At 36.3% G+C, this 27,867-nt stretch overlaps 1 protein-coding gene across 9 annotated transcripts in view; it reads right to left on the reverse strand.

The window, feature by feature from the left end:
* PCLO (piccolo presynaptic cytomatrix protein) overlaps positions 1-27,867 on the reverse strand; it is a 432,028-nt gene that overhangs the window by 192,814 nt on the left and 211,347 nt on the right. For 8 of the 9 annotated variants that reach the window (XR_005982658.1, XM_041722030.1, XM_041722029.1 and 5 more), the window contains exon 6: positions 25,495-27,503. Coding sequence is in view for 8 of the 9 variants with exons in the window: in XM_041722030.1 (XP_041577964.1) it covers positions 25,495-27,503 (2,009 nt within the window). In the remaining variant the exon portion in view is untranslated. The remainder of the gene's footprint in view (positions 1-25,494; positions 27,504-27,867) is intronic. The other variant, XM_041722032.1, reaches the window with a different exon arrangement.

Consider the following 27,867-nt stretch of genomic DNA (forward strand, 5'->3'; position numbering starts at 1 on the left):
TGGGATGTCACAGAGAAGTTACTAAAAATAAGCTCAAGACTAGTATTGGATACTGTGACTGGAACATTACTGGCTTTTATCCATAAAATGCTATTTTTAAAAAATTGTCTGCTTTTTATATTGTATTTGTGTATACACATACATTTGTATATATTTGTGACAAAATGTAGGTAGCCATATTTTATTAGACAAAAAAAAATCTGTTTTCCACAGACAACATATACTTTATAATCTAGGTTTGTATTTTAATGAATATATATATATTAAAATTATTGCTATGTACTTCTTGTAGAATTTAAAGGCATGCAAGGCTTTGGCAGTTCCACATTATTTCTAACACTTACCTGTATTTTTTCTTACATTTTTACTTAGGAAGCCAGGTCTTTGCATTAGTCCAGGACACCATTCATTCTGCTAAAATCTGTTGAGCAGCTAGTATTGTGTTATTCAAGCATTGCTTTTAACCTTAGGAAAACAGTAACGAACTTGAGCCATATGGCCCCTCTCTCATGAGAGAGAAATATAGACACTATATGCAAAATATTAATTATAAACGTGCTATATCTTATGAAATGTGAGCTGTCAGAGAAGGTACTGCACATACATAGGTCTAGGATCAGGTGAGAATGGGGTGTATTCATTAAACTAAACTGGTTTGAAGCACAGAGAGTGAGAGAGGATGGCATGAGATGGATCTAGAAATGGAGGCAGGTCCCTGTGAGCCACACTGATGATTTCTAAATACAATAGAATTTCAATGAAAAGCTACTGCACAGAAATGACCTGACCAACAAAATTTACATATGAAAAGCTCTACCTGTCTGCAGTGCAGAAGGAGTATGATGAGAAGGAGAACAGTGGGAAAACAAGAGCCCTTCTGACGGTCCCCTCCCCTGAAAAAAAATGATGCACCTTTGAAACCAGAGTGGTAGCAGGGTCATTATGGGATATTAAGTGATACTAATACTATATAAAATACTAAGGATTTCAGCCTTTGTTATTAGGATTTCACCTTTATTAACTTATTTCAATTTACAGTGATCTGTTAAGGTAGATGCTATTATCGTCACTTTATAAACCAGGAAATTTAAGCACAGTGAGGTTAATCAACTTCCTCAGGTTCACACTGCCAGGAGGTGGCAGACGGAATGTGAATGGAGGAAACAAGGAGTTTTGAACTGAAGCAGTCTGGCTCCAGAATCATGCTCTAAACAAAGCATTTTTATTTTTTTTAAGAATTTATCTATTCATGAGAGACACAGAGAGAGAGGCAGAGACACAGGCAGAAGGAGAAGTAGGCTCCCTGCAGGGAGCCGGATGTGGGACTCTATCCCAGGACCCCAGGTTCACGACCTGAGCCGAAGGCAGATGCTCAACCGCTGAACCACCCAGGTGCCCCTTAACAAAGCACTGTAGATGGTAGACTAGTGACCTATTCTGCATCACAGAGCTCTTCAAAATCAAGTGGCTTAAAAATTACATTTGTTATCAAATGTATTCTGTAGGTCAGCAGCCCCGCTGTGGCTGAGCAGGTCGTCCAGTCAGGATTTCTCATAGGGCTGCAAACAAGTTGCCAGCTAAGGCTGTGGTACGCCTGGCACTTCTGACCACAGAAAATTCTACTTCCTACAACACAGGGAAGCTGGCAGGACTCATTAACCAGAGAGTTGTTGGACTGGGGGTCTCAGTCCCTTCTGGCCTCACTTGCTCTCTTCCATCGTGGATGTGTAGACCAGCTCCCCACCTGGCAGCTGGCTTCATCCAAGCAAGCAAGTAACGTGCCAGAGAGGTGACAGTAGGATGGGAGTAATGGTCTTTTGTAACCTTGGAAGTGACATCTTTTTTTTTCTTTGCAAATTCTATTCACCAGAATCAAGTTATTAAGTGCAGCCCCCACTCAGGGGGAAGAGATTATATCAAGGGCATAATATCAAAACAAAGCAATGATTTTAGAAGCTGTCTACAACATAAAATAAACTGCTTTATGACTGGTTGCACATGAAAAAATCGGGAAGAAGGCAGGGTTAAAGATACCTTGAAAAGATGTAACATGATCATACATTTGGTGGCTGAACGTTTGCGAGTATGTGCCTTCCCCGTGAGGCAGGAAGTATATTTACCTACTATGATCAGGGCAGGACTTCCCAGGTTTGAGCAGAGTGGAAAGTGAGAAAGGAAGCTGAGTAGTTAAATCTTGTAGGAGTTCTGACAGTGGGAGGCTCCGACTTCTATTTTCATATTCCTGTATTATATGTCCTCCCCTGGAAATGCTCCACAGGCCAGATACAGGGAAGGAGGAGTGCCTGGACTGCCGCAGGGCAAATTCCTTGCCAGGGCTGGGAGGGAGTGTAGAGGAATGGCAAGAGGGCTGCTGAGGTGATGAGGCTTGGATCGAGAGTGGCAGAGAGAGGAGGGTGGTCAACAGACAAAGGAGAAATTCTTGGTGGAGTAGAACAAAGGGGAACTTCTATGAGGCAGCAGCACTGTGACAGCAAGTTGATACGATAGTCATACGGATGACTTCTAAGGTAGATCATTTTCTATTCACGGCAGAGAGCAATTGTAAGAATGGAGGGACAATATAAAAGAGAAATCATAAGCACTGGAGATTAGCTTTTAGAAGGTGAAGAAACGCAGAACCAGGTATTAGATCATAGCCCTCACAGAGGTGGAGATTACTCAGGACCTATCAGGGCTTTGACGGTGAGGAGTTACCTTATTACACACAAATGGAATCACATGATAGTCATGCCCTAAGATAAAACAGCTGGATTGCACTACTGATGCAAAATGCACTCTTGGAGAGAAAGGCAAACAGGTTCATTTTGCTTTGCTTTTCTATTTTTACTGTTTACTTTTCTATTTTACTGTTTTAAAATAAATTCGGGAGTAATTTCTTACACAGCAATAAATAACTAATCATGCTTCCTGAGCATCCACATTGCTGAGCATCTGAATATATGCCTGTTTATCTTTCTGCAGATTCAGTCTCATTCTTTAGACGTCCACTCTGAAAGTTCTCCCTGGAGAGGATGTGTTACACGTGCAGAGTCTTGACTGTCCGGTTTCACCTTGCCTTGTGGGTTATGTTCTGTTGCAAAGCCCTGATTTATAGGCAGGGAATCACTCACTATAGGGTTGCAGGACCCTCTCTGGGTTATTCCCTCAGTCTTCTTTTCTGGATGACATTTCCTACCAGGGAAGACTCTGTCAGTCTTTAAGGTGCTTCCAAGAAATAATAATTTATAGGTTGTTAATTAAACACCAAGGGAAAGGGTAAAATCTCAGCAGTTTGGCCTCTGAAATGTATCCTGAAGTTTTCAACTTTCTAGAACATTAGATTTTTCAGTGAAAATTATTTTAAGTGTTCCTCACACTGCATACTTAGAGAAACAACAAGCATTTGAGAAAATAGCTTGCTCTGAGAAAAAAAAAAAAAATGCTTTTTAGGCATTCTTATCACCTGAACAGTTTCCAGTTCTCAGAGCCTCCACTTATATGTATGGTTAAATCACCTAATATACGGCTTAATGGCACTTATGAGAGGCCCAGACTATTTCCATTTTTTAATATTTTGGATACATAAGAAACAATGAAATATTCCCAATAAGGTTACAAATCTGCAATATATTTTAGATGTTGACACTGAAGAATTATGCTTTTATTTAAAGATTTTATTTATTTATTCATGAGAGACACAGAGAGAGAGAGAGAGAGAGAGAGAGGCAGAGACACAGGCAGAGGGAGAAGCACGCATGGGAGAAGCTCCATGCAGGGAGCCTGATGTGGGACTCGATCCCGGGTCTCCAAGGATTATGCCCTGGGCTGAAAGTGGAGCTAAACCGCTGAACCACCTGGGCTGCCCAAATTGTGCTTTTAAATACACACAGTACACACTATTTGTACTTGGGGATCACATCAGAAGTTCACATTTTGAGGTCTTATTTTCTCATAATAAGGCCAAGGGCAAATGATCCTTGCTTGGTCTGTTTGTGATTCTTCATATATGAGTGAATTTTTTTCTCAGAAAAGTTGATCCTCATCTTAGGCATACATAAACTTTAATAGGTTACTGGGTGGGTTCTTTATTACTCAGAGAAACCAATCTAATGATGGAATGTCATGTGTTGGGATTAATCTGGGAGGCCTGGTCCACTCCTCTGAAATCATTCCACACGTTCACCTTACTGATCAATGAAGAGCATCACATTTTTTAGAAGTTAGCTACTACTGTGAGTTGTCCTTGCATATGAAACATAAAAATATACAAACTATTCTCATTAATTATATTTATGAAAAAAATTATTTAGAATGTTCTTGCATAGAGATGACCAGATTTTATAGTGGTCATTCAAAGGCAATGAGAAGCCCCTTGTGACTTTCATAGGTGGCTAATGATTTTCCTTCAGAAACTTAATTACTAAAATTTCTTTAGTTTACTTTTCTTGAAAGTCCCCCCTCCAAAATCTTAGGCAAATAATGTACATTCAGCAAGAGAAATATTCTAAATAAAACTCATTTTAGTATATTAATTAAATTAATCTATACACGGATCCATTCATATATTTACCCATTTTTACCTCAAATAATTTAACTATTTACCTATGTAGATTGGCAACCAAAATGCTACTATAAATGTGACACATATTTAATTTAATGGCAGTATAGAGATTCAGCCCCAAAATGTTTACTTTCATTTATTATAAAATCAAAACGATACACTGATTGCTTTCTTAAACTGAGGAACTACCTGACAACATGTGCTCTAATATCAAATAATAATCTTTCTAAATTTCAGCAAGCTCTTCTATTCTACAGTATGATACAGTCCAAGCTTCTAATAATTACAAATATGTCTAGAAAATTTTTTTTCAGAATATGTCTAGAAAAATTATATATAATATGTTCCCAACAAACTCCTGATCCCTGGATTTCTACCTACCTCTGTCTACCTATTTTTTTCCTAGGGAGAATATAATTATTTTCAATGTGTAAAATATTTTTGTTAGCACATACTTACATATTATATTTTACACAGTAATATATATTAGATAATAGCTCTTAGATATACTACTAGTCCATGGCAAGCACAAAATGAATGGTAGATATTACTACAAATGTTTAACAAGCATTTCTTAAAAACAGCAGCAATAATTCATTGCTTTGTATCAGAAGTTCAGAAATTCATAAACTGAATGCTTTTCCTAAAATAATAAAGATCTTTGGATTTTATTATCTAATCTAATAATGATTCATTGGGGGAAAAAAATAGGTATGGCCAAATGTTTAGAAAGACCAGGGAGAGGCCTGGTATGCTGAAAAGAATTAGACTCAGAAACTCAATTAATCATGACTTTGCAAATTACTTTTTCAGCACAATTTTAAACAGCTTATTCATTTTTTTCTTAGTTTTTTACTCCATCAAGTGAAGATCATATAACTATAACTCATTGGTTTGCTGTAAGAGAAAATAAACTCAGTTGCTTCCAGTACACAGTAGTTGCTTGAATACGAAATACTCAATAAGTGGTAGCTGCTAATATTATAATTCCTGTTACTGTAAATACCAAATGTGGTTGTATAATTACATATTGCCTTCCAGAAAAAAAAAAAAGAAAAGAAAAAAACAAGAAAAACCTACACAACACATAGGCCACACTTTCTTTTTTGAATGTTAAAGAAAGATCAGTATCTACAAAAAGAGAAGTCCAACAGAATTTACTTCTTCACATGAAGACAAAAATTAAATGAGTAAATTCTTAATTATACAAAAAGTAAAACTTCGTTTCAATTAAGATAGTGCAAATTATAAACTAATATTCTATGCTGTGATTGGAATGACATCACAAAGTCAACCATTAAGCTGGCAAAAATGGACAGAATTAACTTTTTTTAAAACTCTGGCATCTAGTAAAAATATTATTCCAAATAGGGGAATGCTTAAAGAAGGAAGAGAATATTATCTTTTAGTAAGAAAGCACTATGGTGTTTTTGCTCACTGTACACCCAGCCCAAATTCCAGCTCAGATATAATATCTGGACTGAAGATTAACTAGGACATAGAGGACTTGAAAAATCATGTATGTATTAGATCTACCTAATAGATATACATAGAACATTCCATACAACAGCAAAATACATATTTTCTCAAGTATACTTAAAATAGTCTCCAGACAGACCATATCTTAGACTACAAGTCTTAACAAAGTTAAAAGTATGGAAATTATACAAAGTATTTTTTCTGACTAGAGTGAAATTAAGTTAGAAATCAATAAATAAAGGAAAGATAAAAAATAATTCACAAATATGTGAAAATTAAACAATATACTTTGAACAGATGGATTGAAAATGAATCATGAGAGGAAATCTGAAAATACTTTAAGATGAATAAAAATAAAAACAAGATACCAAAGCATGAGATGCACTGAAAGCAATTCTCAAAGTAAAAATTATAGCTGTAAAGCATACATTAAAAAAGAGAAAGATCTCAAATCAATAACATAACTTGACATCCGAGGAACATACACACAAAAAAGCCCAAATTAAACCTATAGCTGGCAGATGAAAAACATAATAAAGATTAGAGTGAAGATAAATAGAGAATAGACAAGAAAATAGAATCAACATCAAAAAATAGTGCTTTGTAAAGATCAGAACAGAAGGCAAAATGTTAGCTAGACTGACTAAGAAAAAAGAGAGGAGACAAAAATAAAATCAGAAGTGACAGTAGGGATTTACTAGCCAACTTACAGAAATAAAATGATTTTAGGAGCAAATTCATGCCAACAAATTAAATAACCTAGGCAAAATCAAAATGGAGAATTCCTAGAAGTATGCAGATTACGAAAACCGAATCAAGAAAAAATGAAAACATCTGAACAGATTCATAATAAGAAAAGAGACTGAATCAGTAAACAGAAACCTCCCAGCCTCCAGGATTAGATGGACTTCGAAGTGAATTCTACCACTTAAAGAAGAATGAACACCAGTCCTGAAATGCCTGCAAAAACAGAAGAATAAGGACTTCCTAACTTATTTTATGAGGTGAATATTATATACCAAAGTGAGACAAAAATACCATAAAAAAGGAAACTATAGGCCAATATCATGTATGAGGATAGATGCAAAATTCTTCAACAAAGTACGAGTATACCTAATCCAACAACATATTAACAGAATAACTTAGATTTACCCCAGGAATGCAATGTGAGTTGACACACTAAAATATTAACATCAATCAACTTAATAGAGCACAACATGAGAACGAAGGAAAGAAACAATATGATCATCTCAATTGATACAGAAAACCTTCTGATAAAATCTGGCACCCTTTCATGATAAGAACACTCAGAAAATTAAGAAAAGAAGGGCACTTCATTATTATGATAAAAAAGCACTTATAAGAAAAACCACAGCTAACATCATACTTAATAATGAAAGACTTCATGGTGAAAGACTGAAAAGTTGTAGCCAGAGAAGTTAGAGTCAAGAAAAATAAATAAAACCCAAACCATTTGGAAAGGAAGAAGTAAAAAAATTCTATATACAGATGACAGGATTCTGCATACAGAAAACACCAAAGAATGCACAAAGAAACTAAGAACTAATAAACAAACATAGCAAACTTGCAGGACACAAGATAAACACAAAAATATCAGTGGTGTTTCTGTACATCAGCAAAGACCAATATGAAAAGGAAATCAAGAAAACAATTATATTTATACCAGCATTCAAAGAATAAAATATTTAGGGATCATTTCACCAAAAAAGTTAAAGACTTATTAGTATACCTTTTAGTATAGTAAAAATTACAAAACCAACAAAAACCAACACAAGACCAAGTTTACTGACCCTAGAGTACTCCAAAATGTCAATTTCAGGTCTGGTGGAAATAGGACCAGGCCTTCTTTCTTTCCTTTTAAATTTTTTCTATTTTAAGTTCTTTGTCTTTTTTTTTTTTTCCTTTGGAATCAGGCTTATAGGTTTTTGTCTGTTTGCTCCTTTTCATTTTATCTTTTCTTGGATCAAGGTTTTAGAATTTAAAAAATTTTTAATCAGGTTTATCTGAACAAACCAATTAGAACACACCTAGTTAAAGGTCTAAATACTTCCCACTGCAAGCAAGGAGGAATTCTGCAGAGGACTGACATGTGGGAAAGAAGAGTCAAAACACAACAGCTGAGTGCACACAGCATACACAAAAACACTTCCATAAGCACCAGGCCCTAGACAGTGTATGACCCCTTCTTAATGTAGTATTAATCTCAGGAACAGGAAACATAACAAGCTTTCATAACATGCAAAAGACAGAAATCTAGACATAATGGCAAGACAGAGGAATTCTCCCCAAAAGAAAAATCAAGAAGAAGTCACAACAAGGGATTTGCTCAAAACAGATATAAACAATACATCTGAACAAGAATTTAGCACAACAGTCATAAGAAAACTAGCTGGGCTTAAAAGAAGCATATAAGACACCAGAGAACCCCTGGCTGCAGATATAAAAGACCTAAAAACTAGTCAGGCTGAAATAAAAAATGCAGTAATTGTGATGCAAAACTGACTGGATGTAGTCACAATGTGGATGGAAGAAGCAGAGGACAAATAAGTGATATAGAAGATAAAATTATGGAAAATAATGAAGCTGAGAAGAAGAGAGAAAGAAAACTATTAGATCATGGATATAGACGTAGAGAATTCAGTGATTCTACAAAGCACAATAATATCCATATCATAGGAGTCCCAAAAGAAAAAGAATAGGAAAAGGGTGCAGAAGGTTTAACTGAACAAATTACAGCTGAGAACTTCCCTAATCTGGGGAAGGAAACAGTCATCCAAATCTAAGAAGCACAGAGAATTCACCTCAAAATCAACAAAAACAAGTCAACATCAAGACATATCAGAGTGAAACTTGCAAAATACAAATATAGATATTTCTGAAAGCTGCAAGGGACAAAAGGTCCTTAACTTATACTGTGGACACAGCAAATCTTTCCACAGAAATCTGGCAGGCCATAATAAAGTGGCATGATATATTCAACTTGCTGAATCAGAAAAACAAGCAGTCAAGAATTCTCTGTCTATCAAGGCTGTCATTCAGAATAGAAGGAGAGATAAAGAGTTTCCAAGACAAGCAACAACTAAAAGAGTTTATCAATACTAAACCAAGTCTACAAGAAATTCCCTTTGAGCAAGAAAGAGACCAAAAGCAACAAAGACTAGAAAGGAACAGAGATAATCTACAGGAATAGTGACTTTACATATAATACAATGGCACTCAATTCATATCTATCAATAGTTAGTCTGAATAATAAATGGACTGAATGTTCCAATTAAAAGACAAAGAATCTAATGGATAAAAAAACAAGTGCCATTGATATGCTGCTTATAAGGGACTCATTTTTGACCCGAAGACACTTGCAGATTGAAAGTGAGGAGGTCAGAACCATCTATTATGCTAATGGATATCTACTTATATTAGAGAAATTAGATTTTAAACCAATATAATATAATAAGAGTTAAAGGGCACTACATCATAACAATGGGGTCTACCCAACAGGAAGATCTAACAATTGTAAATACTTATGCGCTCAACTTGGGAGCACCCAAATATATAAAATAATTAATAACAAACTTAAAGAAACTCATTGACAATAATATAATAATGGTAGGGGACTTTAACACCCCACTCTCAGCAATAGGCAGATCATCTAGACAGAAGATCAACAAGAAAACAATGGCTTCAAATGACACCCTGGATCAGATGGACTTAACAGATATATTCAGAACATTTCATCCTAAAGCAGCAGAATATCCAATCCTTTCAAGTGCACATGGAACATTCTCCAGAATAGATCACAAACTGGGATACAAATTAGGCCTCAACCAATACAAAAAAGAATGAGATCATACCATGCATATTTTCCAGGCACAATGCAATGAAACTTGAAGTCAACAACAAGAGAACATTTGGAAAGACTACAAATACGTGGAGGTTAAAGAACCTCTAACTAAAGAATGAATGGGCTAACCAGGAAATTAAAAAATACATGGAAATAAATGATAATGAAAACATGAAAGTCCAAAACCTTTGGACTGCAGCAAATGTGGTCATAAGAGGGAAGCGTATAGTAATAGAGACCTTCCTTAAAAAGCAAGAAAATCTCAAATACACAACCTAAACTTACACCCAAAGAAGCTGGATAAAGAACAGAAAGTAAATCTTAAAGCCAGCAGAAGAAGGTAAATAAGATTAGAATAGAAATAAATGATATAGAAATTAAAAAATAAATAAACAGAACAGATCAATGAAACTAAAAGCTGGTTCTTTGAAAGAATTAACAAAATTGATACTCTCAGCCAGACTTATCAAAAAGAAAAGAGAAAGGACCCAAATAAATAAAATCATGAAAGAGACAGGAGAGCTCAAAACTGACACCACAGAAATACAAACAATTCTAAGAACATATTATGAGAAATTATATGCCAACAAATTGAGCAATCTGGAAGAAATGGATAAATTCCTAGAAACATATAAACTACCAAAACAGAAACAGGAAGAAATAGAAAATTTGAACAGATCCATAACTGGCAAAGAAATTGAATCAGTAATAAAAAAAAAATCTCCCAAAAAACAAGAATTCAGGGCCAGATGGCTTCCCTACAGCATCCTTTCTTGATACAAACCCTCAAGAAGGGACGCCTGGGTTGCTCAGTGCTTGAGCATCTGCTTTCAGCTCAGGGTGTAATCCCAGAGTCCGGGATTGAGTCCCACATTGGGCTCCTTGCGGGGAGCCTGATTCTCCCTCTGCCTATGTCTCTGCCTTTCTCTCTGTGTCTCTCACGAATAAATAAATAAATAAATAAAATCTTTAAAAAAAAAAAAAACTCAAGAAAGTAGGGATACAAGGAACATATCTCAACATCATAAAGACTATATATGAAAGACCCACAGCTAATTTCATCCTCAATGTAGAAAAACTGAGATCTTTTCCCTTAAGGTCAGGAACATGACAGGGATGTCCACTCTCACCACTATTGTTCAACATAGTATTGGAAGTCAGCCTCAGCAATCAAACAACAAAAAGAAATAAATGGCACCCAATCAGCAAAGAAGAAATCAAACTTTCACTCTTTGCAGATGACATGATACTCTATGTAGAAAACCTGAAAGACTCTGCCAAAAACATTCTAGAACTGATACATAAATTCAGCAAAGTTGCAGAATATAAAATCAACATACAGAAATCTGTTGCATTTCTATACACCAATAATGAAGCAGCAGAAAGAGAAATCAAGGAATCAATCCCATTTACAATTGCACCAAAAACCATAAGATACCTAGGAATAATCTAACCAAACAGGTGAAAGATCTATACTCTGAAAACTAAAGACCACTTATGAAAGAAATTGAAAAAGACACAAAGAAATGGAAAATATTACATGTTCATGGATTGGAAGAATTGTTAAATTGTCTATACTACCCAAAGCAATCTACACACTCAATGCAATCCTGACCAAAATAACACTGATATTTTTCATAAAATTAGAACACACAATCCTGAAATCTGTATGGAACAAGAAAAGTAGCCAAAGTAATGTTGAAAAAGAAAAGTAAAGCAGGAGGCATCACAATCCCAGACCTCAAGCTATATTACACAGCTGTATTCAACAAGACAGTATGGTACTGGCACAAAACAGACACACAGATGAGTAGAATAGAAAAGAAAACCTAGAAAAGCAGGAAAGAATATCCAATGGAAAACAGAGAGCAACAGTCTCTTAACAAATGGTGTTGGGAAAAATGGACAGTAACACGCAGGAGAATGAAACTGGACCACTTTCTTACACCATGCACAAAAATACACTCTAACTTGGTGAAATCCATCAAAATCCTAGAGGAGAACACAGGCCAAGGAGACTTTGGCCATATCAACTTCTTATTAGAGACATCTCATGAGACAAGGGAAACAAAAGCAAAAATGAACTATTGGGACTTCTTCAAGATAAAAAGCTTCTGCACAGCAAAGGAAACAATCAACAAAACTAAAAGGCAACTGACGGAATTGCGAATGACATATCTGATAAAGGATTAGTATCCAAAATTTACAAAGAACTCATCAAAATCAGCCTCCAAAAAATAAAAAAATCCAGTTAAGAAATAGGCAGAAGACATGAACAGACATGTCTGTTCATGCCTTCCAAAGAAGGCATATGAATGGCTAACAGACACTTGAAAAAAATGCTCAGCATCACTCATCATAGGGGAAACATAAATCAAAACCACAATGAGATGATATCACCTCACACCTGTCAGAATGGCTAAAATTAATAACTTAGCCATTGGCAAGGATGCAGAGAAAGGGGAGCCTTTTTGCACTGTTTGTGGGAATGCAAACTTGTGCTGTCACTCTGGAAAATAGTATGGAGGTTCCTCAAAATTTAAAAATGGAACTACCCTATGACCCAGCAAATACACGACCATGTATTTATCTGAAGGATGAAAAAATACTGATTCAAAGGGGCATATGCAGTCCAATGTTTATAGCAGCATTATCAACAATAGCCAAATTATGGAAAGGACAAAAATACCCTCGACTGATGAATGGATAAAGAAGATGTGGCATACACACACAATGGAATATTACTCAGCCATCAAAAGAATGATTTCCTGCCATTTGCAATGATGTGGATGGAACTAGAGTATATTATGGTAAGTGAAATAAGTCAGAGAAAGAAAAATATATGATTTCACTCATGTGGAATTTAAGAAATAAAACAGATGAAGACATTGGAAGGGAGGGAAAAATAAAATAAGATAAAAACAGAGAGGAAGGCAAACCATAAGAGACTCTTAACTACAGAGAACAAACAGGGTTGTTGGAGGGGACCAGGTGGGGAGATGGGTTTAATTGGTGATGGGCATTAAAGAGGACACTTGTTGGGATGAGCACTGGATGTTATATGTAATTGATGAATCACTAAATTCTACTCCTAAAACCAATTCTACACTATATGTTAACTAACTTGAACATTAAAAAAAAAAAAAAAAAAAAAAACCTTCAACAGCCTTACTTTGCAGAAACAGAAAAGCTGATCATCAAATTCACATGGAATTTTAAGGGCTTTCAACAGCCAAAACAATATTTAAAAAGAAAACACAATGTTGGATGATCCATACTTCCTCATCAGAACAACTTCAAAGTTACAATAATCAAGACAGTGTGGTACTGGCATAAAAACAAACATAATTCAATAGAACAGAAGAGAGAGTGCAGAAATAAATCCTTACATCAATGGCTCATTGATTTTGGACAAGGGTGCCAAAGCCATTCAATAGGGAAAGAATAATCTCCTCAACAAATGATGATGTATACCCAGATGCAAAAGAATGAAGTTGGATACATACCTCATACCTTATACAAAAATTAACTCAAAACTGATTAACTACATAAATAAAAGTTCTGAAACCATAAAACTCTAGAGAAAACATGGAAGTAAATCTTTATGACTTTAGATTTAGATATGACATCAAACATATGAGTAACAAAAGAAAAAACAGATAAATGGAACTTCATCAAAATTTCAAACTTTTGTCCATCAAAGGTAATCATCAAGAAAGTGGAAAAAAAACAAAAAACCCTCAAAGTCGTAAGATAGAGCCCTGTGTTAGGCTCGGCAGTCAGTCAAGAATGGGTTAGAAACTTTCTCTCTTTCTCTGCCTCTCCTCCCTGCCCCTGCTCTCTCTCTAAAATAAATCATTAAAAAATATTAAAATCTAAGCTACAATTTCTTGCATCTGTTAAAAAACACTATGCCTTGCTTTATAATAAACTCTGCTAGTCACAATTATTTTACATGTCTTCATTATTATTTCTAATAGAAAATAAAAATCCGGGGGATTCCTGGGTGGCTCAGTGGTTTGGCGTCTGCCTTTGGTCCAGGGTGTGATCCTGGAGTCCCGGGATCGAGTCCTGCATCAGGCTCCCAGCATGGAGCCTGCTTCTCCCTCTGCCTGTCTCTGCCTCTCTCTCTCTCTGTCTATCATAAATAAATAAATAAATAAACAAACAAATAAATAAATAAATCTTTAAAAATAAAAAGAAAATAAAAATCTTTAACTTTCTAAACTGTATTAAATCCCTGAACTACACAAAGGCTTTGTATAGTTAATCAAATATGATAAAATGTACTCCTCACATGAGTAAGTATGTTCTGATATGCTTTTAAAGACTGTCTAATTTTGGCAGTAGTATTCCATTTGCATGTTTGAAATGCTCATTGCTAGGTAAATGTGAAAAAAAATGTGAATCCCTTTTCATAAATTTTTACAAATTTAGTAACCAGCCACACTATTACATATGGACAGACTCAATTGTTTGCAATTAAGCAATGCCACCTATGGGGCGGCCCTGGTGGCGCAGCGGTATAGCGCCGCTTGCAGCCTGGGGTGTGATCCTGGAGACCCGGGATCGAGTTCCATGTCGGGCTCCCTGCATGGAGCCTGCTTCTCCCTCTGCCTGTGTCTCTGCCTCTTTCTCTCTCTGTCGCTCATGAATAAATAAATAAAATATATTAAAAAAAAAAAAAAGCAATGCCACCTAAACTTACTTTCATGTTATACTAAAACTAAAATATATATGAAAGATATATCATGGTGTGGCTGAATAATTTATCGAAAACTTTGTTGTCTTGTTCTTTTTGTCGTAAGAGAGTAAAGTAACAAGAGTTGTTCTCCCTTCTTAGTTGCATGAACAGAGGCCTGTGCCATATCCAGAATCTGAGAGCTTTGCTAAGGGACCATTTGAGTTATAGAATGCCACCCAAAGTTAACCCCTATCTCTGTACAGACACATTTAAAATCTAGTTAGATGGTGGTGCCAATGATAGAACTTTTAAGAATCATGGCCTTAAAAATCATGTAAGGCACCAATTTGCCAAGTTTGACATAAAAATGGAAAAGTTGTTGTCTTTAAAGGTCTGTAGAGGCCTAGACCATGACCAAAACTTCAGTGAACAATATATAAATGATTAATTTGTTTTAGAGGATTAAAGAAACACGACATTCTGATATTTCAGTGCTGTAAACTCAAATGTCTACTAACTACAAGGGTGTAAAAATTAAAGTGAGGATATTAATGGTTTCCGAAGACATATTTCTAAATTCTACGTTTTCATTAGAAAGACACATTGCTGTGTGAGAATCCAGATAACTTTCTTAACTAGTTTGTGGCTTCACTTAACATTACGTTTTCTTGGTTATTTTCGTAGGAGAAAAGAAAATGCTTAAAGCTACGGATGACCTCCTTTTTCTCTTCCTTTTAATCTCCTAACATTGTTATTATTACTAAGTTTAAAAGCACTCTTTCTGTAGTTACTACTTCAAAAATTTATTAGGGCAGCAAAACATATTCTGTTTATATGCTCTTAGCTAGGCAGAAAGAAGGCTTGATGATAAGTAAGCATAAAGAGAAACAAAGTAATTTAAAAGCATTCACACACCCTATAGGCTATGAAAACTTGATAGCATAAGAATTCAAATAACATATCAGAACACTGGAAAATGAACACCGATGCCTCCTTTTTTCTCATTTAACTTTTAAATGGTTTTTGGACTAGCACACCGGATGCCAGGAATCATAATCTAATGCTGATTCCTTCTTCAAGGGCAAAGCATCATTCACAGCTCTGCTTCGCCACTCTCAAATAATGAATATATTCCCTTATCTGAAAATGTGTTAAATAGTTTATGTGGACAATCTGCAGTAGAATAATAAAGTTAATAAAAGTTTCCAGGAATTAACATGAAATTCTATCCTAAAACAGAAACATAAATAAAAAAATAAAATACATGTTCTCATTTTTCTTTTCAGCAACCTTTTCTTTACGCTCTTGCACACTGAATATGGGAATACTGCCTGCCCAAGAATTATTCCATTTTGATAACAATTATTGATCCAAAAAGAGAAATATTAGTGACCTCCTATGTTCCTATAAAATATTTTCTCAGTGGCAATCTTTCATCACAAGAAAATTAACTTGATTTCAAATGCTGTAAAGTGTAAATTTCTAATTATGCTACATTTCTCCACACAGTGTATTGGAATTATGATTGACCACTTATGTGATATGTGAGCCCTGGGTCATTAGCAATTTGAGGAATGATTCAATAACTACCTGTCAAAAGTCATGAAAAACAGGGACGCCTGGGTGGCTCAGCAGTTGAGCATCTGCCTTTGGCTCAGGTCATGATCCCAGGGTCCTGGGATCGAGTCCTGCATCAGGCTCCCTGCATGGAGCCTGCAACTCCCTCTGCCTATGTCTCTGCCTCTCTCTCCACGTCTCTCATGAATAAAATCTTTAAAAACAAAAAAGTCATGAAAAACATAATGACTATTTTAATAGTGGTGCAAAGTACCTACTAAAGAATTATCTTGGGATAATAAAGATATTTTACGTTTAGACTCTTGAAAAGCCTAAACACAACATCACAGAAATCTCTATTGTTTTTTGTTTCTCTTTCATTGACTGATTATCCATCCTTGGGCATAGAACACAATCTTGGAATGCGGCATTAAAGTAGTTCAGAGTTGCTTTTCATCTACATGTGTTTGCAATGAATTAAGTATTTATTTTTCATAATCAATCATTTATTTTCCAAATCATGTGAAATAGCTCCCCACAAATTAAAGAGGAAATTTTCCTCAGACAGTACTTGATTATGGCCCTATTCCTTATCAGCTGCTTAACCATTTGAGTCTTTAGAAAGACAACACTATAAACAAGCAATAAAAGAAGGCAGTTAAGTTAAAAAATTGGCAAGGACTATCTTAGTCTGCTAGAAGACAAAACTCATGGGCTTATACATATATGAAAATATATTTACTAAATATTTACTAGAAATTTTTTTTTTTTTTTTTTTTTTTTTTTATTTATGATAGTCACAGAGAGAGAGAGAGAGGCAGAGACATAGGCGGAGGGAGAAGCAGGCTCCATGCACCGGGAGCCCGACGTGGGATTCGATCCAGGGTCTCCAGGATCGCGCCCTGGGCCAAAGGCAGGCGCCAAACCGCTGCGCCACCCAGGGATCCCTTTACTAGAAATTTTAAGAGGTTAAATTGTCTTTCCAATTCTCAATACTACACATTCAATTACATGAGAATAAAGGTATACATGGATGAGTAATTAAATGATTTTCCAAGTGGATAATTAACGAAAATTAAGCTTATTGATTGCTGTGCATTTGAGTGAGCATTTATAGGCATCAGGTCCTGCCATAAAGGGAAGAACTGCAAAACCACTAGCAAAGAAGCTTTTTTTAACTATAACATTGTTTTTCCTGTTACAAACATTTCTATTGTTTTAATACAACACTCTGAAGAAATTCATGCACATTTATTCACATCAAAAGTAAAATTAATATTGTAAGGTCAAGTCTTTCACGAAGTATTATAAAATTCTCTACAATTAGCAGTAATTAGTACTTGCAGCAGAGATTTCATATCAAGGTTCAAAGAAGTAAATGACTAAGTCATCTAAGCAGTTTCTAGGCCTAGAGGCTGAGCTCTGTGATTATGGCTGAGCTTTCCACAAAAAAATAAAAATAAAAACGAACAATGAGGACTTGCCTTGTTCCTGTCATGGTAAAATATACTACCTAGTAGATCAGAAATTAAAATGTGGTTCAACCTACTAACAGTAATTTATTCATGTAGCTAAAATGGCTTATTAGAGAGCCCAAACAATTTTTGTATATATGTAATTTTTCATAAACATACATAATCATTCACTAGAGGAGAAAGGAGAAATGACAAGTATAATCATCTTCTATTACAAATCTATTTCTACTGAAATTTTGTTTCCTTAAGAGGGTTATTTATTGTTCTTCACAAAGACTAGTTTTTATTTGCCATTTCATAAAAAAATTTTTTGAAGATTTTATTTATTCATGAGAGACACAGAGAGAGGCAAAGACATAGGCAGAGGGTGAAGCAGGCTCCCTGCAGGCAGCCTAATGTAGGACTCCATCCCAGGACCCCAGGATCGCAACCTGAGCCAAAGGCAGATGCTCAACCACTGAGCCACCCAGGTGTCCCCACAAAATTTTTTCAATCAAAAAAATTCTTCAAAAGTAGTTCTATAAAATTTAGCTTCATGATTTCTTATACTGTTTTTAAGCATTAAGGTTCAATTTTTCGGCTGTTTTAATTTGAATCCCTTGCACCTTGTGCTTCAGGTTGAAATAAGACAGGTTTTAAAAATCCCTTTGTTGTTTACAGCTTCAGGCTAAATAAATAAACTAATGTTGTTTAAGTTAGTTCATTGAAGACTCCGTTTAACTCACCACACTTGTTCTAGTTCTCTCCTAATTCAAACTCTACACATAATTCAAGATACAGAACAGTACCCAAAGAAAACCCTGTTAAATCCAAGGCCTTATGTGATGCAAATGGAATTAATCTTGGCTGAGTATAGGGCCTGGGTATGGAACTTCAGTCTCCTCATTTTAGACTATGGTATAAAATAATGTAAAGCCTACAGAAAATGAGTGGTTTGGATCTCAACCAAGCAACTGCATGTGAAAATATTTTATTAGTTATATGAGGCCACAAAAACATTAAATATTTTATATATGGACATATATGCATATACATCTGTAGACACTAGTCCTCCCTTGTCCAGAGGAGACATGTTCCAATACCCTCAGTGGATGCCTGAAACCATGGATAGTACTGAACCCTACTGTCTTTATCTATACCTACTTACCTAAGAGAAAGTTTAATTTATAAGTTAGAGTAAGAAATTAACAATAAAATAGAAAAATTACAACATACTATAATAAAAATTATGTGAATGTGGTCTGTTTTTCTCTCTCAAAATACCTTCTTGTACTATACTCATCCTTCTTCTTGTGATGATGCCAGATGATAAAATGCCTATATGATAGGATGAAGTGAGGTGAATGACACAGGCCTTGTGATGTAGGTTACTCTTGGCCTTCTGATTATACTTCAGAGAATCATCTGCTTCCGGATTGTGGTCGACTATCCAAACTGAAGCCATGGAAGGCAAAACCATGCATAAGGAAGAACTTTTGTATTTTGATGTTGAATATGATGTAAGAAATGTCACAAAACTACTAGGATACATTGTGATGCCTCTATATACCTATACCTCAAAGTATAAAATCAGCTATTCCAAATTTTTGTATGATAATCATTTTAGTTGTTTCTTGATTTTTTCAGTCATAGTTAATGCAGATCAGACAATATTTATATAGTAATTTTTAGAAATTTCTACAAATATGCAAAAGTGCACGTTAGGAGGGCATATATTTAGGAGAGTTTGTATGCAGCTTCATTGTTACGTTAGTTACAAATTGTCCAAAAAAGAAAGTGTAGTGAATTGATCAGAAATGAATACTATGATAATATATTTAAGAAATTAATTAATGTTAAATAATATTCTGTTTTTAAGCTGTGCCAGTAAAAATCAATGCTCTATTAATTCATAATTCCCCTGCGTTAAACTGGCAGGTCTGAATGTTTAAGTGTTACATTTTAAATATTTCTTCTAATTATACTTATTTGCATATTTTGAAATGCAGATGTCTGGTTAAAGATAATACAATGACCTGCATTTTTTCTCCTTCAGTCTAAAAAGCTTTGTTTTGAAATTAATCCTAACATAGGGACTATAGCAATGTTAACTACTTAACACTAAATTGATGAGATCAACCTAAAAACTTTCTGGTTTTCACTCAATGACATTTATACGTATATATGTAAGTATATAACATAAAATGTAATGTATAAAATATAATGTGTATATACAATATATATATACACACATTAGTTTTTATTTTTATATCCTAATAATTAATCCCCATAAATTATTATTTTATTGTCATTTATTTTGGAAAACACTTTAAAATAGTATTTCTTATTTCAACTGTAGAAAAGTTGCATTTTCAAGTACAAGATTTTAATCATAAAGAAGTATCATGAGAAAAATGTATTAGTAATGAAGATAGAGCTAAGGAAAGAGTAATTATGATTTATAAAAACCTATCTTTAATGTCTGACTAATCTTGACTGACATACATAAATACCACCATTATAAAACAGGTAATTTCATCAAAGTCAGTTTTAATAGACTGATTTATCTTGTTTTTCAAAAAGAGTAATAAAAAGCAACCTCTAATGACATTAATTTTAAATCATACTTGGCCATCACAGTCATTTCTTAATTCTGTATATTCTGACAGAAATAAAATTGACAGAAATAAAATTTTTCACTTTAGGTTATGGAAATTACTTTCAGAAATACATATTAAAGGGTTCCAAAAATCTCAAAAATAGCTATCAAAACAGCAATCAGTGAAGCAAAACATATTCTTGTAAAAATCAGCTCATGAGTACCATCTGCTTTGCAACAGGATCCTGGCTTAAAGTCTAGAATAAAAAGATTTTAATAAGGAGTTTGCCTTATTATTCAAAAAGCTCTATGCTTGTTCAATAAGTCTAAGGGTAGTAAAAAACAGCTTTAACACTCACCTTGGATTTTTAAGGCATACAAAGGTGGTAACATTTTAAATGTAACTTATTTTAGTGCAAAAAGTGGTATGTATCATCATTGGCAAAATGTGCTATTTTGGAAATGCATGTCTTTTTTTAAATAAATCACTCAAAAATGGTATTTTTTAAGATCAAGAAATCTTTTGAGTGAATCAGACTCCTTCCAGCACCAAACAAATTCTTTGAATTTACAATGCTATTTCTCCCGATGGATAATGTCACTTTGGCTCCTGATTTTGTAGAGAATGCTATATTAACCTTCCTTCCTAAAGTTATTGATCATCTGGGACATGATGTAAATCAATCTCATTATATATAAGAAAGATAAAGGGCATCAGGAACACATTTTGGTGCTCTGGTTTATTTACCCAGAAAAGTAAATTTAAAATGATCATAGAGAACAGGAATCTGATATTTCTAGAGAAGTGGCATTATATATTCCACAGAATATGAAAGCCACATAGTTACTAGGAGATTTGAGAATTATTTGCACCAACCCATAAAGTAAAGCCCTAAAGGGACAGTAGGCAAATTTGTGTTGAGAACATACAGATATTGTCAAATGTCAACCTGAGGAAAGGGAATCAATATTACTAGGTATCTACAGTTGCCAGAATGGGAAAGTGGTAAATTTACTTCATTTAATCATTACAGATAGTTATTGTATCATTCTATACCACTACCCACCTATTTTTAACTATTTGGCTTTCATTAAGCATTCTAGTTGAGGAAGAGTTCTACTAATGAAAGTGAGAAAATCATTGTGTACCTACTCCTTTCATTAGAAAACATACTTCTTCCTTTGTTCTTTCTAAATTGTGATGAAAATGCATCATTATCAAGTCATATCTAGGTAGACAGCTTAACCTCATGGGAAGGAATAAATATTGACTCTGTTTTTGTTATATCTCTTGAGAATCTGAAGGACTTAAGGAAAAAGGCAGTAATGTTTTTCCATCTTTACTCAGTTAAAAATTTACATTTGTAAAAGGAAGTAGGCTACAAGATAAAACTGGATACATAAATGTTATCAAAAAATAGATTTTGGCTTTGAGGCTATGACTTTGATACCAGAATGATGAAGTCTAGAAAAGGGATAGAGTTCACTCTTATAGACACTAGGGAACATTACATAACTCCACAGAATTATCTCAGATAACTCCCTGCTTCACTTATGCACAGTGTGCACATTATTCTGTGATTTTATGTTAATTAGTGTTAATTCTAATTAACTAAGTATATAAGACATCTTAGGGCTTAGCATGAACTCAAAGTGCCAGTGACACACTAACTAAACACTAAGCATGCTTTTGCCTTAGAATTCCTGTGTCAAAGACAAGACCCAAGTTCCACGATGGAAAAACCACATGCAAGTTAAAGGATCTCATGTCACATAGTTGAATTCCTATAGGAATAGAATAAAATTTAAATCTCTGATATTCCAAATTGCAAAATTAAGACAAATGTTTTGAAACTCTAGGATGGAAGATCTGACCCTGTAGTAATTAAAGTGCTCCAAAAAGTTTCTGAGATAGTTACTAAGACAAAAAAGTGAATATGGAAAGAGAACCAAAACCAAACCAATCAAGCAAGAAATGATCCACATTTGCCTGTGAAGAAACAAAAGGTACAATACAGAGCTTTATATTATTCTTTTTTTTTTTTTTTTTTTTTTTTAAGATTTTTTATTTATTTATTCTTGAGAGATAGAAGGAGAGACAGAGCCAGAGACACAGGCAGAGCCAGAGCCAGAGACACAGGTAGAGGGAGAAGCAAGCTCCATGCACCGAGAGCCTGACGTGGGATTCGATCCCGGGTCTCCAGGACCGCGCCCTGGGCCAAAGGCAGGCGCCAAACCGCTGCGCCACCCAGGGATCCCAGAGCTTTATATTATTATTATTATTATCATCATCATCATCATCATTATTGTTATTATTATTTGAGAGAGACAAATAAGCAGAGGGAGAGGGAGAGAGAGCATCCCAAGCAGGCTCCATGCTCAGTGCAAAGCCCAATGAGGACCCTGAGATCATGACCTGAGCCAAAATCAAGAGCCTGGCACTTAACTGACTGCCATTCAGGCACCCCAGGAATGAGGTAAGGAGAGCCTCTTTGTGGTAGTAAAACTTAAGCAGAAACCTATACACAGGAATAAGCCAGACAAAGATCTGAGGAGAGAGAGAGAGAGAGAGAGAGTAAGATCCCAACACAGGGCTGGCACGAGGATGAGGTTGGCACATCCAGCAAATGGCAAGGTCAGTGGTGGGAGCAGAGCAAGAGGAGGGGGCAAATGTGGGGAGCGACTGATGAGGTTGTGAGACAGGCAGAGAAAAGATCATATGGGTCCCTGTTAAGAAATGTCTAAGATATTCTGAATTCGATGAGGATCTACTGGAGAGTTTAAGCTATGGAGTGTGGAAAGAAAAAGAAAGAAAGAAAGAAAAAAAGATGGTGGCTTAGGTCTAATCTCTTGATGACCATGGAAAGGAAATCCAAACAGTAACTCAGCAAATTAGATTCCCAGTGATACGCTCTTTACTACTTTTCCAGTTTTATAGTAAACCTCTTCTTCCTCTTCTTTCCTTTTGCTTGTTCATCAGTATGAACCTTTGCATAGTCTGTTTCCTCTATTTAGAGGGACCTCCTTTTTTGTCTTCAGGGTCCAACAGAGATTTCACCCTCATGTTTCAGAACGTGTTCTTTGAAACATTTCCTCACACTTCCAGAAAAAAAAGAGATCTGACCACAGAATCACATATAGGATAGAACTTCTCTTTCCTGCTACCTTACAGCACGCTATTTTATGCTATGTTGTCTCAGTGGCTACTGAATGGTGTGATTCTTCTCAACTTTACTAGTCTGAGAAAATTAACAGTATGTAAATTACTGAGCTAAACTTCTTAAATTAAACCCATATCACTACGAATATCACTTAGAAGATTATGCTTTTCGAAACAACTAATCCATGTTTATAATGAAGGAATTTAGTTTTTTACAAAAGACTCAAAGCATGTCTAGAAATGGGCAAAAAAACCAATGATAAAAGTCACATGTTCGAATCACAGTATCTAAGGTGCCAAAAACATTACCTGTACACAAAATGGTCTACCTTGTGCATGAAATAAAACAGTATCTTTGAGTTGAGCTTATTCCATATTAAAGCACTGAGCTGGACTGATTAGGAAAAGGAACTACTGAACTTCAGGAGCTCAATCCACCTAGGATTTTTCAGGCTCAGAAATTATTTCGTAATTCTACCCAACTTCCTTTGGGATTAGGTAGTTAATCAGTATCATCACCTGGAATACAACCCACATAACTCCCGGTATCTTTCATTTCACACTTCTAAGTCTGAAGGTGAATACTGTGAAAAAAAAAATACAACTTCAACCTCTTCTTTAACTGAGTTTATATGAATTAAGGGTACAGGGCTATATATTAAGTAAATAATCAATACATCAACTAGGAAAGTCTATTCTTTCTGAGGACGTAAATGGTATATTACTTTAAAGTCCTGTCAAAAACCACATTTTCCAAGTTTCCAAAAAACTCTTTAGGCGAATCTAGATGCCACTGCTATAAAAACACTTATACACATAGCTGAATTGAAAATCACTTCTCACAACAGATTTAATTCTGGAAACAAAGCCATAGAAAAAAATAACTTTCTGTAAACTGAATGAAATCTCAATGCACCAGTGCTTTCCTGACTTCATGTTATGACCTCTGACCCCCACATGAAGACAATTTTACTTCATGTGGGGACATACTGCTTAAGAAAATACGTAATAACAAAATGTCACTATGAAACTAAAAGATATGAATTTGTAATTTTTAATATGCCTATAGAGATGTCTACATACCTATAAATAGACTTGCAGTCATATTTGATGACATATTCCCAGCCCACAGCCATAATGTCTAATATACATGGGCCAGCGGAAATATAACAGTGTCTCAGAAAAGTCTATTTAGAAGCTTTAGAGTTTGAAAATCTGGAGTTCAAACACCAGTAAATTGAGGGAACTTTTAATCTGAAGGTGGATCTTATCTAAATTGAACTATCATATTTATCAACAGCCTTCTCAAGAGTATTATATTAGATTTTAAAGGTAGGATACACTTGTTTTTCTAGCTGATTATTACCATTTCTTATTAGCTCAGCTAGAGAGATCCTCACAAATGCGTCCAACATACCTACGTTTTTTCTCCTTTGAAGCATACCGCTATATTTTAAAATAATTAATGGCTATTATCCAAAGAAACATAAAAATTCTTTTTTGCTTCTATAAGCCCTGGAATTAAGGTTTACCTGAGGTTAGATTTAAGAAAGTTGCCAGAAACTAAACAAGCATAGATGAACTATGAAATTATATTACTCTTTCATCTGCCTTCTCTAGAAATGCTCTCTTTTGAACAGTAAATATTCTAAGCCCTTTTCTGAAAATATTCTGGCTGGAGGAAGACAAAACTGATTGGAAGATCTCCAAGGACCCTCCCAATGAAGATTTCCAGGGTCCATGGGCCTAAATTTAGGGCCGTCCTTCACCTTATCTGTTTATGCTCAGTATTTATTCCATCATACTTGAATATGAATATTAATTATACTCCCGGAAATCACAGTCTACAACGGACACTTGGGAGATTTCAAGGTCAGAATGAAACTTTCAATCTCAGGGAACCATACAGTAATGCACTTCTTTTTCATTCTGCTCACATAAGGTGCCTTCTTCTTTTGGTATCTCTAAATGGACGTATACTTTCCTGGTTTTTCCCCAAATTTCAAATGAAATAATCCTCCCTAAACTGCAGTATCAGGTTCTAAGGTCGCAGGAGCCTCACTGCCTCCGCAAGTCTGCAAACACACGCTTAACATCAACTCATCTATTGTCTTCTAACTAAAAAGAATCACTCTTACCGTGTAGCCCTCGGTATACTGAAAAGGAGCCCTGGAACTTTCATCTGCTGTTGGACTCAGAGGCTTGGGGTCAGACATGGACCGCTGCATCATCTTGGCTGTCTTAGGACTTGCTGGGGGCACTTTAGCCATGTCTGGATGCAGTACTTTCTGTGGACTTATCTCATCAGGGAGGGGTTTTTCATAAGGTACAAAGGCTGATTCTAAGGCTTTGCCTGGTGAAAGTGGTGAGATGGGTGAATAAAGGACTTTTGGAGATTTGGGTGGGGAAGGAGCCAGCTGTAATGTGGAATCTGCCCGAAGGTGAGATGAGTAACCAATCTCTAAAGGTGTTGGGCGTTTCTTGTCTTTGGGTGGAGAGGTGGCACTCAGATACTGAGGACTCTGTGTGTCTGAATCTGCTTCTGTTTGACATCCTAAGCTGCCCCCTTTGTAAGTCTTTTCAGGGGCTGAAATGTGTTTAATTATTTCTACCTTGGCATCCACGCGTGCGCGTACTGACGGTGTTCTTATGGTTCCAACGGGTTCAGTCTGCACAGAAATCTCGGCTACTGTCTGAACTGCTATACTGGCGACCTTGGAAAGGGGTTTGCTCTTGTCAGCATCCACAGTGCTGTCCCCGTACTTGCCTACTCGAGCTTTCCTCCTCGCTCTAGTAGGCATATCCCATTCATCCTGATCTTCATCATCAGTTTGGACACTTGTATCAACACTCTTTTTGGTTCTCCGCCTCCTACTCACATAGCTCCGGTCTGCTGCGTCCTCGTCGTCGGTTTGCACGCCGCTGTCCACTATCTTTTTAAAGCCGCGGGGGTCATCGGGTTCCCCCATTTCCTCATACTGTCCACGGGCTTTTGCTGCAGAACTTCTCTTTTTGGGCTGCTTCTCCTCCTTGACCACCACCTCCGTCAGAGGGATTTCTGAGACGGTGCTCAGGATGCCAGGTGGGGCGATGTACTGGGTCACACCATCAGACTGCACCGTGTACCAGCCCTGGCTCTGGGGAATTTCGATCGCCACGACGGCCGAGGCGGTGGTGGTGGCGTCCTCAGGGGCCCAGAACGCACTCCCTTCCGGGGCAGCATAATGCCCTTCCAGCATCGCCTGCTCCGTGGTCGTTTGGGGAGACGCAGTTCCGGAAGGGTCGTAGTTATACTGGTAGATCTGGCGAATCTTCTGCTCTTCCAGCTGCTGGTGAAGCTGCTGCTGCAGCTGCTGGATCTGCTCCAGCTGTAGCTGTTGCTGAGCTAAGGTCTCCTGCCTCATCATGAACTGGGCCTGCCGCTCCTCTTCTTGCTGATAGAGAAGGTGCTGCTTCATAGACTGCAGCTCCTCCAGCTTCTTTTGAACCATGATCTTTTCTTGTTCCCGGAACCTTTGAATTTCCTGACGCTCCCACTCTAGTTCCTCGGCAAAACGCTGTTGCTTAATTTTCTCCAGTTCCAGGAGCTCACGCTCCAAGTCGAGCTGCTGCTGCTGTTTATCTTCCTCGGGGACAATTAAAATAGCAGTTTCATCTCCCACCACTTCAGAAAACACTTCGGATGCGGTGGTTAAAGTGGGAACCGAGTCTATCGTCTCAGCAGTCAGAGTCTCCATCGTAAGGGTCTGCAAACTGGCACTGATATCAATACCAGGTGCCACGATGTCTGTTTCAGAGGCACCTGTTGTTAGGAAATAGGATCTAGGCATCGGCTGGCTCTGGTGCAGAGCGGATAACGAAGTCACAGCGTCAGCTGTGTGCACGCCAGACAAATCCCTCACCGTGGTGCTGAAAATTGAGCCAGGTTGTGTGGTGATAGCAAATGTGGAGGGAATTGGGGTTGCTACTGAAGAATAGACGACACCATTTGATGACCTCAGAACGCTCCCCACACCATACTGGGATCCTGGAGGTGGAGTCATTCTTGCTGTGGAATACTGTGGGGTACTAATCCCAACTTCTGAAATGACTTGCCGTGTTTCTGGATAGGTACCTGCGGTCTTGCTTGAATAATCCATTACCTCACCTGAAACACAGGGTAGAGTTACAGTCTGGTTCCCAGAACGAATGATGCTTTTTGGGTTTGAAAGCCCTCTCAATCTTGACGAACATAATGAATGGGACGGCATGCAAATCCACAGGTTAACCTAATCAGATGCGGAATAAAAGCGATGTTGACCATGCAGGCACATGCAGGCGATGCTGGGCAGAACAAATTAAAAAAAAAAAACAAAAAACGAAGAAATGAAAGTGCACATGGACTCCAAAATATGTTGCCAAAACATCCAAAGCAAGAGAAAAGGTAACAAAATTGGAAAAGGGACCACATCTTTCATCCTGAAATGAGATGAGGGACACCATAACGACATTTCAAGGAAAGGTCTGTTGCC

This window comes from Vulpes lagopus, chromosome 11, assembly GCF_018345385.1.
Source record: "Vulpes lagopus strain Blue_001 chromosome 11, ASM1834538v1, whole genome shotgun sequence".
In the NCBI taxonomy this organism is placed as follows: domain Eukaryota; kingdom Metazoa; phylum Chordata; class Mammalia; order Carnivora; family Canidae; genus Vulpes; species Vulpes lagopus.